Genomic DNA, 13,327 nt, shown 5'->3' with positions numbered 1-13,327 from the left:
TTTTGCTTAAGAAAATTAAATGTCTAGTGAAGATGCATAAGTGATTGAGCATTGTGAAATGTCAGTGTATTTGAAGAGTTTAGTGTAATACTAGTAGTATCTGGGTTTTTTTATTTGGTTGTGTTAATTTTTAATTTGGTAATGTTAAGTTCTGTTTACTGTATTGTAGTGATGGAAAAGATTTTATACCAGTGAGAAAGATTTTTTTTATGAATAATAATTTTTGAGTGAAATGTTCAAAGTTTAGTAAATCTTGTTCTTCAATTTTATTTTATTATAATTGATAATAATTTAAAATATTATTATGAAAGGTGTTATCACTGTTATGAAACTTTTTATTAAAAATTTATTGAAGTACTTTAATTTAGTTGTTTCATAAAATTTATTTACTTTAATTTTGTTAGCCGAAATAAGGAAATAATTTTTAATCCTTAAATTTTGATCATTTTAAAAAAATTTTGATTATTGTTCATGTTCAGACCATGCAACTCATGTGGTGGCCTAGATTGCTTGAAACCATGTCAGAAGAGGAAAAGAAGACAATCTCGGTAAATATACCGACTTATAAATGGAAAAATGTTCATTAATTTGTTGCTTTTTGGGCTTGTGTTTGTCACTTTTTTCCAGCACTACTAATTTTGTTTAAATTGACTTGCAAATACTCAATGATGTGTAACCATGTATGTTTTAACAGATGATTAATTAAAATTTTTTACAATTCTTGAAAATGGATTTGATTTTATGAATCTGTTTATTTTTAGTTGGCCTTGATGGTGCATAACTTTTAATGGAAAAATGTTTGTTATTTCTCTTATTTTATCTTTAAAAAGAAAACATTTTAGTTAATCTGTGTATTTATTTTCTGAAAAATGTTACTTATGCTACATCAGTTACAAACCAGATTAGACAATAACCATTTTGGATTATACCATTGTCTTATAATTCTAGTAATGGCACTGGTATATTTTACTTAGTGTTTAGCTGCTACTTAGTTCAAATTGGTTATTTAGTTTAATTTTTTTCAATTTGAAATAAGTTTTGGTTGAGAGATGTTTAGAAAACTTCTCATGTTAACTCATTAATAAAATCATTATTTTTAATCTTTCATGGGGTAATTATGAGGATATATCTCATCTTGTATTCATTTTCACCAATGTATGGGGAATGGAAATGTCATTTTTGACTATTGTAGGTATTTTGCAGCTATTTAGTAGTTATAGCAACTATTTAACAAATATATTTCTTACCATATTATTTCTTGACTAATTTAGCGTAGTTTTAAAATAATTTAATATTACTTTTATTTATTTTGATATTTTCATTCCAATTTTTTTTTTTTGTATTTATAAGTAATTTTGATTTTTGATTTAGCTGTTAATGAAACTGTTTCTTAAAAAAATTATTTATTCTTGTTAATATTTCCTGTAATATTTTTATATTTATAAAATTCATTACCCAGTTTGAACTCTTAAACAATGATTAGTATAACAAAAAGACCACCCACACATGCAGTTTTCATCCATAATTTCTGATTATTTTATAGTACATATTGAAAGTTTGCTAACTGTCTTTAAAATCAGAGCTATTTATTGTTATTATTTTAAGGAGATAAAATGCATGTTATAGGAATTTAAAATGAATGTAACTCACGTGTAATATTATAGAATTAATTTAGTTAGAATAGTGTTTTTAACATTAAATCATAATAACATTTATTCAAATTTATTGAGCTTTCGAGTTGTTCAATACATGTTGTTGATTTTTGTAACATTACACTAAAATAATAAAAATATGTTAAAACTACAGTCATTTCAAGACACATTATTTACTGAAAAAATCTCTTTCTTGAATCTGAATGAAATAAATGCATTTGAAAAAGAATCTTGACTTTCAAGAAAAATAAACATTTAGATGCTAAAAAACAAGTCTTTCGAAAAATATAGCACATTCAAAAAAATTATTACAATAAACATACAGGTACATTAGCAATAAAAGAATGTCACCAGGATCTTTGTCATTCACTTAGAAAGGGTTAATAATAATTAAATATGCTTAAGAAAAGATTTTGACAGCCAGTCTGTATAAAGGTTAATGTGCTGGCTTGTAGATCAACTAATCTTGTGTTTGATTCCTGACAAGACAATTACTTATCATTTCATTCATCTCATCTTTCTTGTTAAAATATGCATTAAGATATGTCCAAGGTTATAACAAAAAAAATGTATGTAGTTGGGTTAAAGTTTTAATTTTATAAAAATAAAATTAAATTGAAATTAAGAAAATCATAATTTTATTATAATACGTTATATATATTTTTAGCTTTTGTTACTGATATGTATGTTTTTAAGCTGTTATTATTTTTTAATTGATGAATATTAGCAATTTTTCTTGTATATTTAAATATTCTCTTATTTAGAATCTTTAAGACGTATGAGAAATATATTTTTAATTTATTATTTCAACTTGGTTATCACTAAGTTTTTGGCAAAACTTAACGTATTGTGTCATTGTGCAGAAAATAGCGTAAGAAAAATGTTGAATGTGGTTATACAAAGTGGAGCAATAACTGATTTTACTGACAGTACTAGGGAAAAATTATTAGTGCACATATTTTTTTTTTAACTGACTGATATTTATGATGGTTTTATACATACTTACAAGAATTAAACTTTTTGTAGGAAATAGTAATATTTTTCAGCTAATTTTTAGATAAATGTGCAGCTGAACAGTTAAGAATAATTAAAACTAGATTAATCTACATACAAAAAATTGGTTTATTTTTATTAACCATTAAATATTGATAGGATGATATAGTTTGTTTTTACATTAATCTTTTTGTATATAAAATTTGTTGTAATGTTTAAATGAGGTTTATAATATAAGAATTTAGATATTAATTATGTGTAGTATGAGATATTACTGTTTTAATTTTTCCTTTTTTTTGTCATGTTAATTTTTATTATTTTATAAATAATAGTGCAATTGTTTATGATACTTGGCTGTTGGATAAGTGGTTAGAATTATTTTTGTCATTATTCAGCTGTAATAAACTTTTGTACATGTTGCTGGACCGTTGTTACAAACTAAAAGTATACATTTATGTGGTTTACATAAATGCTTTGAATATTCTTTTATTTGTGTAGAATCATTATTGGGTTTTTGTAACCTGTTGTCATTCTTATGTTCAAAGTAATTTCAGGCAGAACTTGAGCATTGATTAAAAAAGGTACATTAGTGTGCAGTAAACATAAAAAGTGAATTTAATAATGATTTGGGTGTTCTCTTGAATGTACAGTTCATTTAAAAATATCATGTTATTAGTGCACTTTGGCTGTTGGAAATGTAAGTTTCAATTTGTCAGGAAGTGCTAAAGACAATTCTCATGAAATAAATTGTTAAGACTGATAAAAATTATGATAAGATGTTAAAAATGACATTAATACTTTTCTTGCGTATTAAAACAGAATTAATGAATTAAAAATTAAATAACTAAACATTTTTTTTTATTGCTTAGCAATTTTTAATTATCTCATAAAGAAGACACTTTTTTATTGATGAATGTTTATTGTAATAGATATATGCTGGGATCATTTATTTGATGTGTACTAAAAAAAATTGAATTTGAAGTAGTTCTGACTAATTCAGTGGTACCCTTCCAGTGACAAAAAATCAGAAACACTAAGTACTTGTATACTTAAAATCTGAAAAAGATTTTAAAATACAGTAACATCTAGAATAATTAAAAAAATATTTTAAATTATTTGTGAGTTCTGCTAGAGTCACCAATATTTTAAATATCAGGGTTGATTCTCAACTCATACTTGGAATTTTTCTGTTCAACAATTCATTTTACTACCCATCTCAAGCAAAGCAGGTTTATAAATCATCCAATAAAAAAAAAGTTAAGAATTTGTTATTCAATAATCTAAGTAATTGAAGTGCAATCAATAGTTGATATTATTTATAACACATTAAAAAGTGGTGATGTTTTAATTTATAAATCATTAAATATAAAAACATAAAAAACATTGGAAGTGTAATGAAATATGCACTAAAGATTTGCCTGAACATTACAGGTGTACATTTACACAGAATAACTTTTAATTACAAAAAATTAATCATTTACTGATGTGTCCAAAACAAATATATATACAGAATATCTCCCAAAAAATTCTACCATTATTATCAATACACCTACAGCAACGGTTTAATGCAGTGAGCATGCTGCTCACTGTAGTGCAGTTAAAGGTATCATGTTAACTTCATTTTCAGTTTGCTGTCTGCTGCAGTGTTCTTGATTTTGTAGTGTACTCAGTGTCTTTTTAAAATACCCCAGAGGTTGAAGTCTATGGGTGTTAAGTCTGGTGATCAAGCTGGGAACTCCAAAATATTTCCTCTTCATCCTATCCATTACTCAAGAAAAGTGTTGCCAAGAAATCCCATCATATCACAATGATAGTGGGGTGCAGCCCGGTCTTCTTGAAAGTAATACACTTCTTCAACAAAAAGGTTATGTATAGTAGGAATAATGTTGTTTTGTATTATTTGTCAGGGATGCTGGTAACTGTCCCCCTCAAAAAAGAATGGTCCAATAATCTCCTCTAGTAGATAAACCACACATACTGTTGAGCCTAGTAAATTAACAGGTTTTTGTTCAATTATGATTGGATTTGCGTAATAAGCATAACACTGTTTTGCCTATTATTTGTTCCATTAAGCTTAAAAGTGATTTCATCCAACCAAACAATAAAATCTTCAAACCCTTCACTTGCTCACACTTGTCCTGATACCTTCACAGAACTGTTCTCGCTTGTGTAGATCATCATTTAGTACATGTAGAAGTTTTTGGATGTATGGTCTGTACTTATAAGCTCATAAAATTGCATAAACACTGTGTTTTTTAATACCAATCTGATGAAAACATTGGCTGAGATTTCTTTGAGGATTGTGTAAAGATTTGCATTATCTGTAGAGATTTTTCTTTGCCCAGACTGCCCCTTGTTTACATTTTCCATTGTTCCATTAACTTCAAACTTGTCACGAATGCTTGCAATTATTATTCCCATTGGGTGATGGTGTTCCAAATTCCATTGTTCAGCATTTTTGAACCTCTATAATATTAATTTTCCAATAACACTTCAAAAACCAATTACGTTGATAAAAAGACAACTTCTTTTTTTGTTTGTTTTCTGGCTGTAACTATTCAAATAGTGTATACATTTGTTTGAGACACTGTATGTATTTACTTTCAAAGATTTGAAATTAAGTTAACTTGTATGACTAATATTGAAAAACAGAATTAAATTTGGACATTTTATTATATGCGATAACAGTTTTGAGCAAATTTTTGGTTTTATGCATACATTTAAAACAGGAAGATGAATTTTGTTAATATTGTTTAATAGTTCTGCTTCATTTCATGTATTGATTAATATTGTATATTTGTCATTAGTATCGATTTTTATAATTTTCTGCCTCTTTTATTCATTAAAAGGAACTCTTTATGTAATTAATCTGTATTTAGTAGATGTCCATTTTTGACAGGATTTCATTTCTTAGGTAAATTAATTTTGTGTTTAAGTAATTCCCATTTTAAGTGAAAACATGATGTAAGTTCAACTCAGATTAATACATAAAAGCCATTTTGCATACTGTTTTAATGTGGAAAACTCATTTAAGCTTTGTTTTTGTAAAATCTATATTATCATGTTAGGCTTCAGATATCTGTAAGTTAAGAGTTTTTATTTAAAAAAATATATATAATGGGTTGAATGTAAAATAATAATTAGCTAGTTGTGGGGAACAATGTAATAATGTTTACAAACTTTGAAGCTTTATTTAACTAAAGTTATAACATTGATGATGAATGTATCTTTCACCAGTCACCCTCATTGTATGTTAAGACTGTAAATATTTTCCGATAGAATCCACATCAAGTTTTAGCTTTTATTAGTTGCATTATTAAGAGAACAATAGTGGCCAACATGACCATTCTGAAAATTGGGTGACAATTATCCTGAATGGGATGCTCATCATTTGATACTAGGTACAAAAAATTTTTATATATTCTCCTATTTACAAATTGAAAAATTATGCTTCAAAGATCAGTCAATAAATAATTTGAATACATAAATTAGTTTTGAGTCTACACATTCTATTATCTTAGAATGTTGCTCTGAAGACATGTTGTTCCTCTGCCATATTGCAATTGCTATGTTGTAATTTCTCAGAATTGGATGCGAGTTATATTTGTTCTTCTAGGACAATCTTACAAGTCTGCTATCCTATCAATATAATAATTATTCTCTTAACATTCCAATTATTCATGACCCTTTTTTGCTGCAGTGGAGTTTTCAGATTGTCTGTTTTGGATTATTGAGTATTGCATAAAGTTCCATTATTTTCCAAATTATTGACATAAATCTATTTAACATAATTTTGTCACTATAATTCACACTGCTAACCATCCTTCACTGAAACCTCTAATGTAACCATTATTCTTAAGTCCTTATTGTAAAATATATCAGAATGATTGTAATCAGTTACAATTCATTTTATTACCTATACACAAACAAAAATGATTATTCACATATTACCAAAAAAATCTATTAAGTTAAAACATTTAAGAAAACATTAACCTGTAGATTACTATTTTAATATTTAAATAATTATATCCACCAGATACAGTCAGAATAAAAAGTTACCTAACTGTAGCACTTTCAGAGTCTCACTCCATCTTCAGCAGCCAAAAATATAAATTACACATTAATTAGAATAAAAAATAGTTTAATAAATTTCATCAGTATGTCTACTTGTGTGAATAAATTAAAACCTCTAACATCTACCATGGTAAGATGAGTGATATTTTATACTTGAGTGTATTACACTCAGTTCTACAAATAAACATTATATTATTGTATTCAATTTGCTTATTTATAAATTTCTATTTACTAATATAATATTTTTCCAGTACATAAATTTCTTTATTATTATTGTTAATTTCTAATATTTCTAAATTTTTAGAAACAGTAATTATTAGATCAGTAATTTTATGTTTATTCTTTAAAAGGTGTTCAGTAAAATATGAAAATTTAATATTTCCTTTTTAATAATTGTTAAAGTAACACAATGAATATTTATTATTACTCAGTTGAAATTAAATTAAGATTGCTATAATGTTTTCTTGATGTTTTTATTTATTAATTCTCTTAACTAAAACTCTTGGGTGGGGATGTATTAAGAATCTTGTATCAAGTTAAAATTGTCAAGCATAATTTAGATATATATATATATATATATATTTTGCACATACAAAAATTTTTTTCTTTTGTTAGCACCTTCAGGGCCAATTAATTTTTTTTGTGAGTAGAAATGTTCATAACATTCATTTGTTGTGAAATTGAAACTATAACAAATTATATTTTTTGATTCTAAATTAAAGTGGTATTAAATACATTTTTTGCCATTTCAAAATGTTTAATAAACATGATTTATTTGTTAAATTTTTTTCTGTTTTTTTGATTTTTTTAATGAATAAATTATATTTAATATGATGATTATAAGAAAATTCATTGATTTGTGTGTAGATCCTCTCTTTTCTTTTGCTATTGTTTTTATTAAGGCATCAGAATATGGATTATATTATGGTAAGTTCTTTGTTTTTAGAATTATGGAGTTTAGAAAACACCTGATTACTCATGTTAATTAGAATTTATAATGCTCTGTTATTGAATAATGTATGCTACATTAAATTCTAAGTAGAAGAATATTCATGTACAATATTTGTATTTTCATCTGTGGACAATATTCAGTGCTAAAAATTAATCCCTTAATATTAGGTTTATGAATCTCAACACTACTGTAATTTTGGCACTAGTATGAATTACCTTGGAAATTAATTGGCTGAAAATTATAGCGATGAATATTAAACTTCACCCTCCTGAATAGTAGTTAAGACAAGCATTATATATTATATTATTAATACAAATGTAAGAAGGTTATAGTAATGAACAACGCTAAAACATTAAAACAAAAAAGATGGGTGATAATTGTATACATGATTTTAAAGAATGTAACTGCTTTTTATTGGAAACATTGCAGAATAATGATGCTTGAGTGTGTACTTTTCTAATACAATAAATTGATCATACTCAATTCCTGGTAACTTATGAAAATAATAGCATGAAATGAGTCTACACATAGTAGTTATTGAGTTATACTACAATTGAATCGTATTAAATATAATTGAAAAAATTATATTTGTTAATTCAGTTTTATAACATGGTTAAACATGTATTAGTGGCTTTTGTTTTATACTTTAATGGTTAATCTACTTTTAATTGTTCAATTTATATCATTGGTGTGCATTATATTTTCATTGCATTCATTAAATATTAATTATTCAATTTTAATATTTATTCTTAAAATTATATAATCATATAAATTTATCATTTTGTAGCTGGCAATGAATCATATACGTGGGTAAGTCAAAAAGTAAAGAGAAATTTTGATTTCCCTCCCTATCACGTGTATGGCAGCAGTGATTGTTCTGCTACAACTCACAACCTCTATCAGCTGTTCATTGAAAGTATTGTTTCACTGATAGTTATTTGTGATTGTGTTCCTTTGTCTGATTGCACCAAGGAAGAAATGCGAGCAGTGATAGTTTCCTCAGTTCAGAAGGGGTGAAACCAGCAGAGATTATTTGTCGAATGCAGCAGCAATATGTTGTTTAAGTGGAAGAAGCAAGATCTACGAATAGATTGATCCCTTTAAAAATGGTAGGATTTCTCTCTGCGATGAACAGCGGTAAGGTAAGCCTTCCACTTCAAAGACTAACGACAATATTGAAGTGAATAAACAAATGATTTTCAGTAACTTGACAAATTTCAGTTGATGATATTGCAAGTGAGTTGAATATAAGCCTTGGCTCAGCATTTTTAATCATCCCTGATTCTTTAAACTTTCGAAAAGTGTGCTCGCTGGGTTCCACATCAGTTGACCAGCATCCACGAAGAGAATCGTTTGAAAATTTCCCAGAAGCTTTTGAAACATTACGAAGATGAAGACTCATTTCTTAAGCGAATAATAACCGTTGATGAGACATGGGTCCTTCACTTTGAACCTGAGAGTAAGTGACCAAGTTTAGTATGGAAACATTCTTCACCTGCCACAGCAAAAAAGTTCAAAACTCAGATGTCTGCAGGAAAGGTGATGATGATATTCTGGGATATGGAAGGTTCATTTTGGTTTTACTTCGTACATAAAGGTCAATCAGTAAGCTACAGATGTGCTACTGCATTTACTGAAGCAAAAAATCAAATCCAAAAGACGTAGTAAACTTACTAAAGGCGTGATTTTGCTTCATGATAACACTCGACCTCATACAGCTAATAATACAGTCTGCCTTTAAGATCTCGGTTTTGAGCTGCTGGACCAACCTCCATACAGTCCGAACCTGGTTCCAAGCAATTTTTATCTTTTTGGTCCATTAAAATAAGAGTTGTGAGGGAATCATTGATCTGATGAAGAGGCCATAGAAATGGTGAAAGATTTTCTGCACACCAGACCGAAAATTTTCTTCCAGGAAGGAATTCAAAAGCTCGTTAAAATCGGACTAAGTGATTAGAAGTAGGAGGGGGGGGGGATTATGTTGAAAAATAATGCATTTATCATGTATGTAAATACAAATAAATATATTGATTTTTTGAATCTCACTTTACTTTTTGACTTGCCCTCATATGATATCAATTAATTTTTAGTTTTATTACATTAAATTGCTTGCAGACTATATTCATATTAAATTTATTTTTTATATTAAATACAAATTTAATTGATTGTGTATAATTTATATTCTGTTGTTTATGTTTGAAGCTATTTCAGTAATACTCTATTTAACTAATCTGTATAATTTTATTGCTTTGTCATGTTTATTGTGTTTGATATTTTAAAGTAGGGAATGCGTGATAATATTATTTTTATTGTATTTTGATTTAAAACATTATCCATTATTTATGAAGACATTTTAATATTTTTTTCCATACCTTATTTATAATATTATTTAAATTTATGTTTTGTAAAATAACATTTAAAGGATTCATTTGAGTTTATTAAGGAACTCGTGAAATTAAGTTAGGAAGTATAGTAGGTGTGTAATACAGATAAACTGTGGGTTCACCTAAGCTGTTAAAACTTTGCTTAAAGTAATCCAGTGTTTGATGGTTTTTCGCTCAGAATTCTTTTGGACAAAACTGATTGACATGAAATTTGGATAGTAATTAGGGAATAGCTCAAGGAGCAAAAGTTGTATAGTTCTGATGTGTGCTTTTACTCCAGGGATGGATGCCCTTCTCGGACCTGGAAATTATTACATTCAAAATAACCGCAGAAAATGATGGAGGAATAAATTCTAAGCAAAAAATTTTGTATAAAGTTTTTTGTAAATTCAATACTTTTTGAGTTATTTGTGATTGAAAATATTGATTTTTCATGAATTAGCAAGTTACTATTAGCAAAAAGCTTATAAAATAGTGAAAAGATTGTTTTTTCTTTTATTTCTATAGATGCAATATGAACCGAAAGATAACTTTTTGTTCACCGACCAAAGTACTTGAGAAGTCCTTTAATGTTAGCTTTGGTAAAAATCATTAGCATGAAAAGTAACGAAGTTATGATGAAAGTAAATTGGTTGTCTCACTTTTTCAGAGAAAAAGTCAACAATAAAACAAAATGACTTTTCTGCAAGAATTGGAATTGAACATAATTCTTTTACAATTTTATTTATTTAAGTACTAACAATATGTTCTTGAAGTTTGACTAGATTTGAAAAAAAGGTTGATTCAAATTTGAAAAATGTTTTGAAATTTTTTTTAAATTTTATTTTTTTCACAATAATTCAAAAACTAAAGAAAATATGTAAATAAAATGCTAGATTACAAAAATTCAGTTTTTTTTATTATTTTATTTCTGTAGAATAAAAATTGATTGAGATATCACCATTAGAAGTTTGCATTTGGGTGTGAGGACCACCTTCCCCAAGCCCTTTAAACTCAAAAATTTCAAAAACGAAGGGTTCAAGTAATCTGTACTTTACATGCCTTGAGCTCGAAATTCCCTGCAAAGTGATATTTTGAGCGATTATATATAGCTTAAAAATTAAGGACGTTATCGTTGAAAAACCAATTGCATTTTTTCTGTGAAATTTTCAGAGCATGTAAATTTTTATATTCTCAACAGTTTTGGAGCATTTATGAATACGTGCCTTGAGCTCGAAATTCCCTGCAAAGTGATTTTTTGAGCGATTATATATAGCTTAAAAATTAAGGACGTTATCGTTGAAAAACCAATTGCATTTTTTCTGTGAAATTTTCAGAGCATGTAAATTTTTATATTCTCAACAGTTTTGGAGCATTTATGAATACGTGTGTACATACGTATAAAATCCTCATACACTTGTGTGTGTGTTTACATATAACATACATATATATACACATATTTTATATAGAACGTATAGGTAGGAGAAGAAATGTAATGGATCACACCATAGGCAAACTTTTGCTTTCTAACTAATTTGGAACTAATGGTTTCTAAGGGTTGAAATGTAGTAAAATATCATAAATTATATTCCACAACATAAAAGAATGTTTATTCTACATATATAAACATGATTTCAATCTTTGAAACATTTAAATTATGGTTTTTGAATTTTTTTAACAAGGGGTAGTTTTCACCCCCCAAAAAACAAAAAGCAAAGATCACGAACATTTAACTTTTGAAGCAGAGGGTTAGATAAGCCTAATTACAAATTTTCATGAAAATCTATGTCTGAAAGAATTCTGAGGTAATATTCTATTTTTACCGTCAGACACAACTAAAACAGTGTCTCCAGATTTAGAATTTAAGTTGTATTCAGTAAGTACTAAAATATTAGTTACCCTCTGAAGCTAGATTCTATTCCTTCCATAAAAATTCTTTACATAAAAATGGGAGGTGGTTTCTAATTCATATTTAATTAGATATTTAATTATTGTGTCCTGTTGCTACTAAACTTGCAGTCGTGTACGCTTTTATTAGCCAGTATATAACATGTTACTTTAGTGATTGTTATCTTTTCATGGATTAAATGACCAGTTTCTATTACTATTATTTTATTTATTCTTCTTTGGCTAAATGAAAACCAAGACTGTTATAATGATTTGCAAATAATTTATGTATGTTTTATTTTTTCATCACTGTGCGATTACCTGCTTTAAGGCAAATCCTTTGCAACGAGTCCAACTCCGTTTTCCTCTATTATTTGGTAAAATTTTAAGTTCCTGATTGCTTCTATTTCCCTATTACCTACAATTTTTACACTGTCTGGCATTATTTTGTACCTTCTACTAATTCTAGAATTTTCTAAATCAATCCTTTTCCATCCACTATATATGTTCCAGTTTTCCTATTCTGAATTCTGATTAAATTTCCATTTGTTCACTCTTATTACATTTTCATTTTTCACTGTGCTCATTAATCTTTTAAAATAATTTCTATGTCAGCGAATCAGATGCTTCCAACCTTTCTTTTTCTCTTTTCTTAGTATGTGTATTTCACATTAAAGTACACTCTGAACATAACACTTTAAGCAGATGATTTTTCAAGTCAAACTTCAACGTACTACATAATAATGATTTCTTGATGCTTCACTAGCCATTTTTACTCTTGTTTTTATTTCATTTTCACTTTTTCATTCTTGTTAACTTGATATTTAAGTTCTTGTATTATTATATTGCTTGGCTTACTGTCTTCTCTACTCATTATTTTTGTTTTTCTAACTTTCATTTTCAAATCATATTTTACAGTGTCTTGTAATTTTTAAATAATCTATTGAATATCCTGTGCTCCATCTCCTAAAAACTGAACCATCTTGTCTGCAAACCATATGCTATCTATTTCCCTTCCTCCAAAGTAATTCTTATCTATTTCTTCCAACATATATATTAAATCAGACTGTGGTTTGAGATAGGCAGGATAGACAATATTATATATTCAGAGAATAAAAACATGTGATTATTTTAACTGTAGTGTTAAATTGTTTGAGATTAGTTTAGGTCAAAAAGTCATTAGCAAATTTGCATCTTCAGTTGTCAATATCTGATCACATTGTTTGGTAGGAAACAATTTGAAGAAATGAGGAAATAGCTTAAGTGGAACAGTTTTTATTGTGAACTTTATGTAAAACATACCTAACCCAATACTATGGTATTGATAACTTTATGTAAAACATACCGAACCGAATACTATGGTATTGATTGTGTAAGTTATTAAGATTGTTGTGTTAAGTTATGAG

General features: G+C 27.2%; 1 protein-coding gene across 2 annotated transcripts in view; it reads left to right on the top strand.

Annotated features, from left to right (window-relative positions):
- LOC142328018 (condensin-2 complex subunit H2-like) overlaps positions 1-13,327 on the top strand; it is a 76,967-nt gene that overhangs the window by 19,031 nt on the left and 44,609 nt on the right. The window contains exon 4 of one of the 2 annotated variants that reach the window (XM_075371458.1): positions 480-548. The exons of the other annotated variant lie outside the window; for it this stretch is intronic. Within the exon in view, the coding sequence (XP_075227573.1) occupies positions 480-548 (69 nt within the window). The remainder of the gene's footprint in view (positions 1-479; positions 549-13,327) is intronic. 2 annotated transcript variants of the gene reach the window in all.

Source organism: Lycorma delicatula, chromosome 7 (genome assembly GCF_047948215.1).
Source record: "Lycorma delicatula isolate Av1 chromosome 7, ASM4794821v1, whole genome shotgun sequence".
Classification (NCBI taxonomy): domain Eukaryota; kingdom Metazoa; phylum Arthropoda; class Insecta; order Hemiptera; family Fulgoridae; genus Lycorma; species Lycorma delicatula.
Note: the sequence above shows the minus strand (reverse complement) of the source record. Positions and strands in the feature narration are given on the sequence as shown.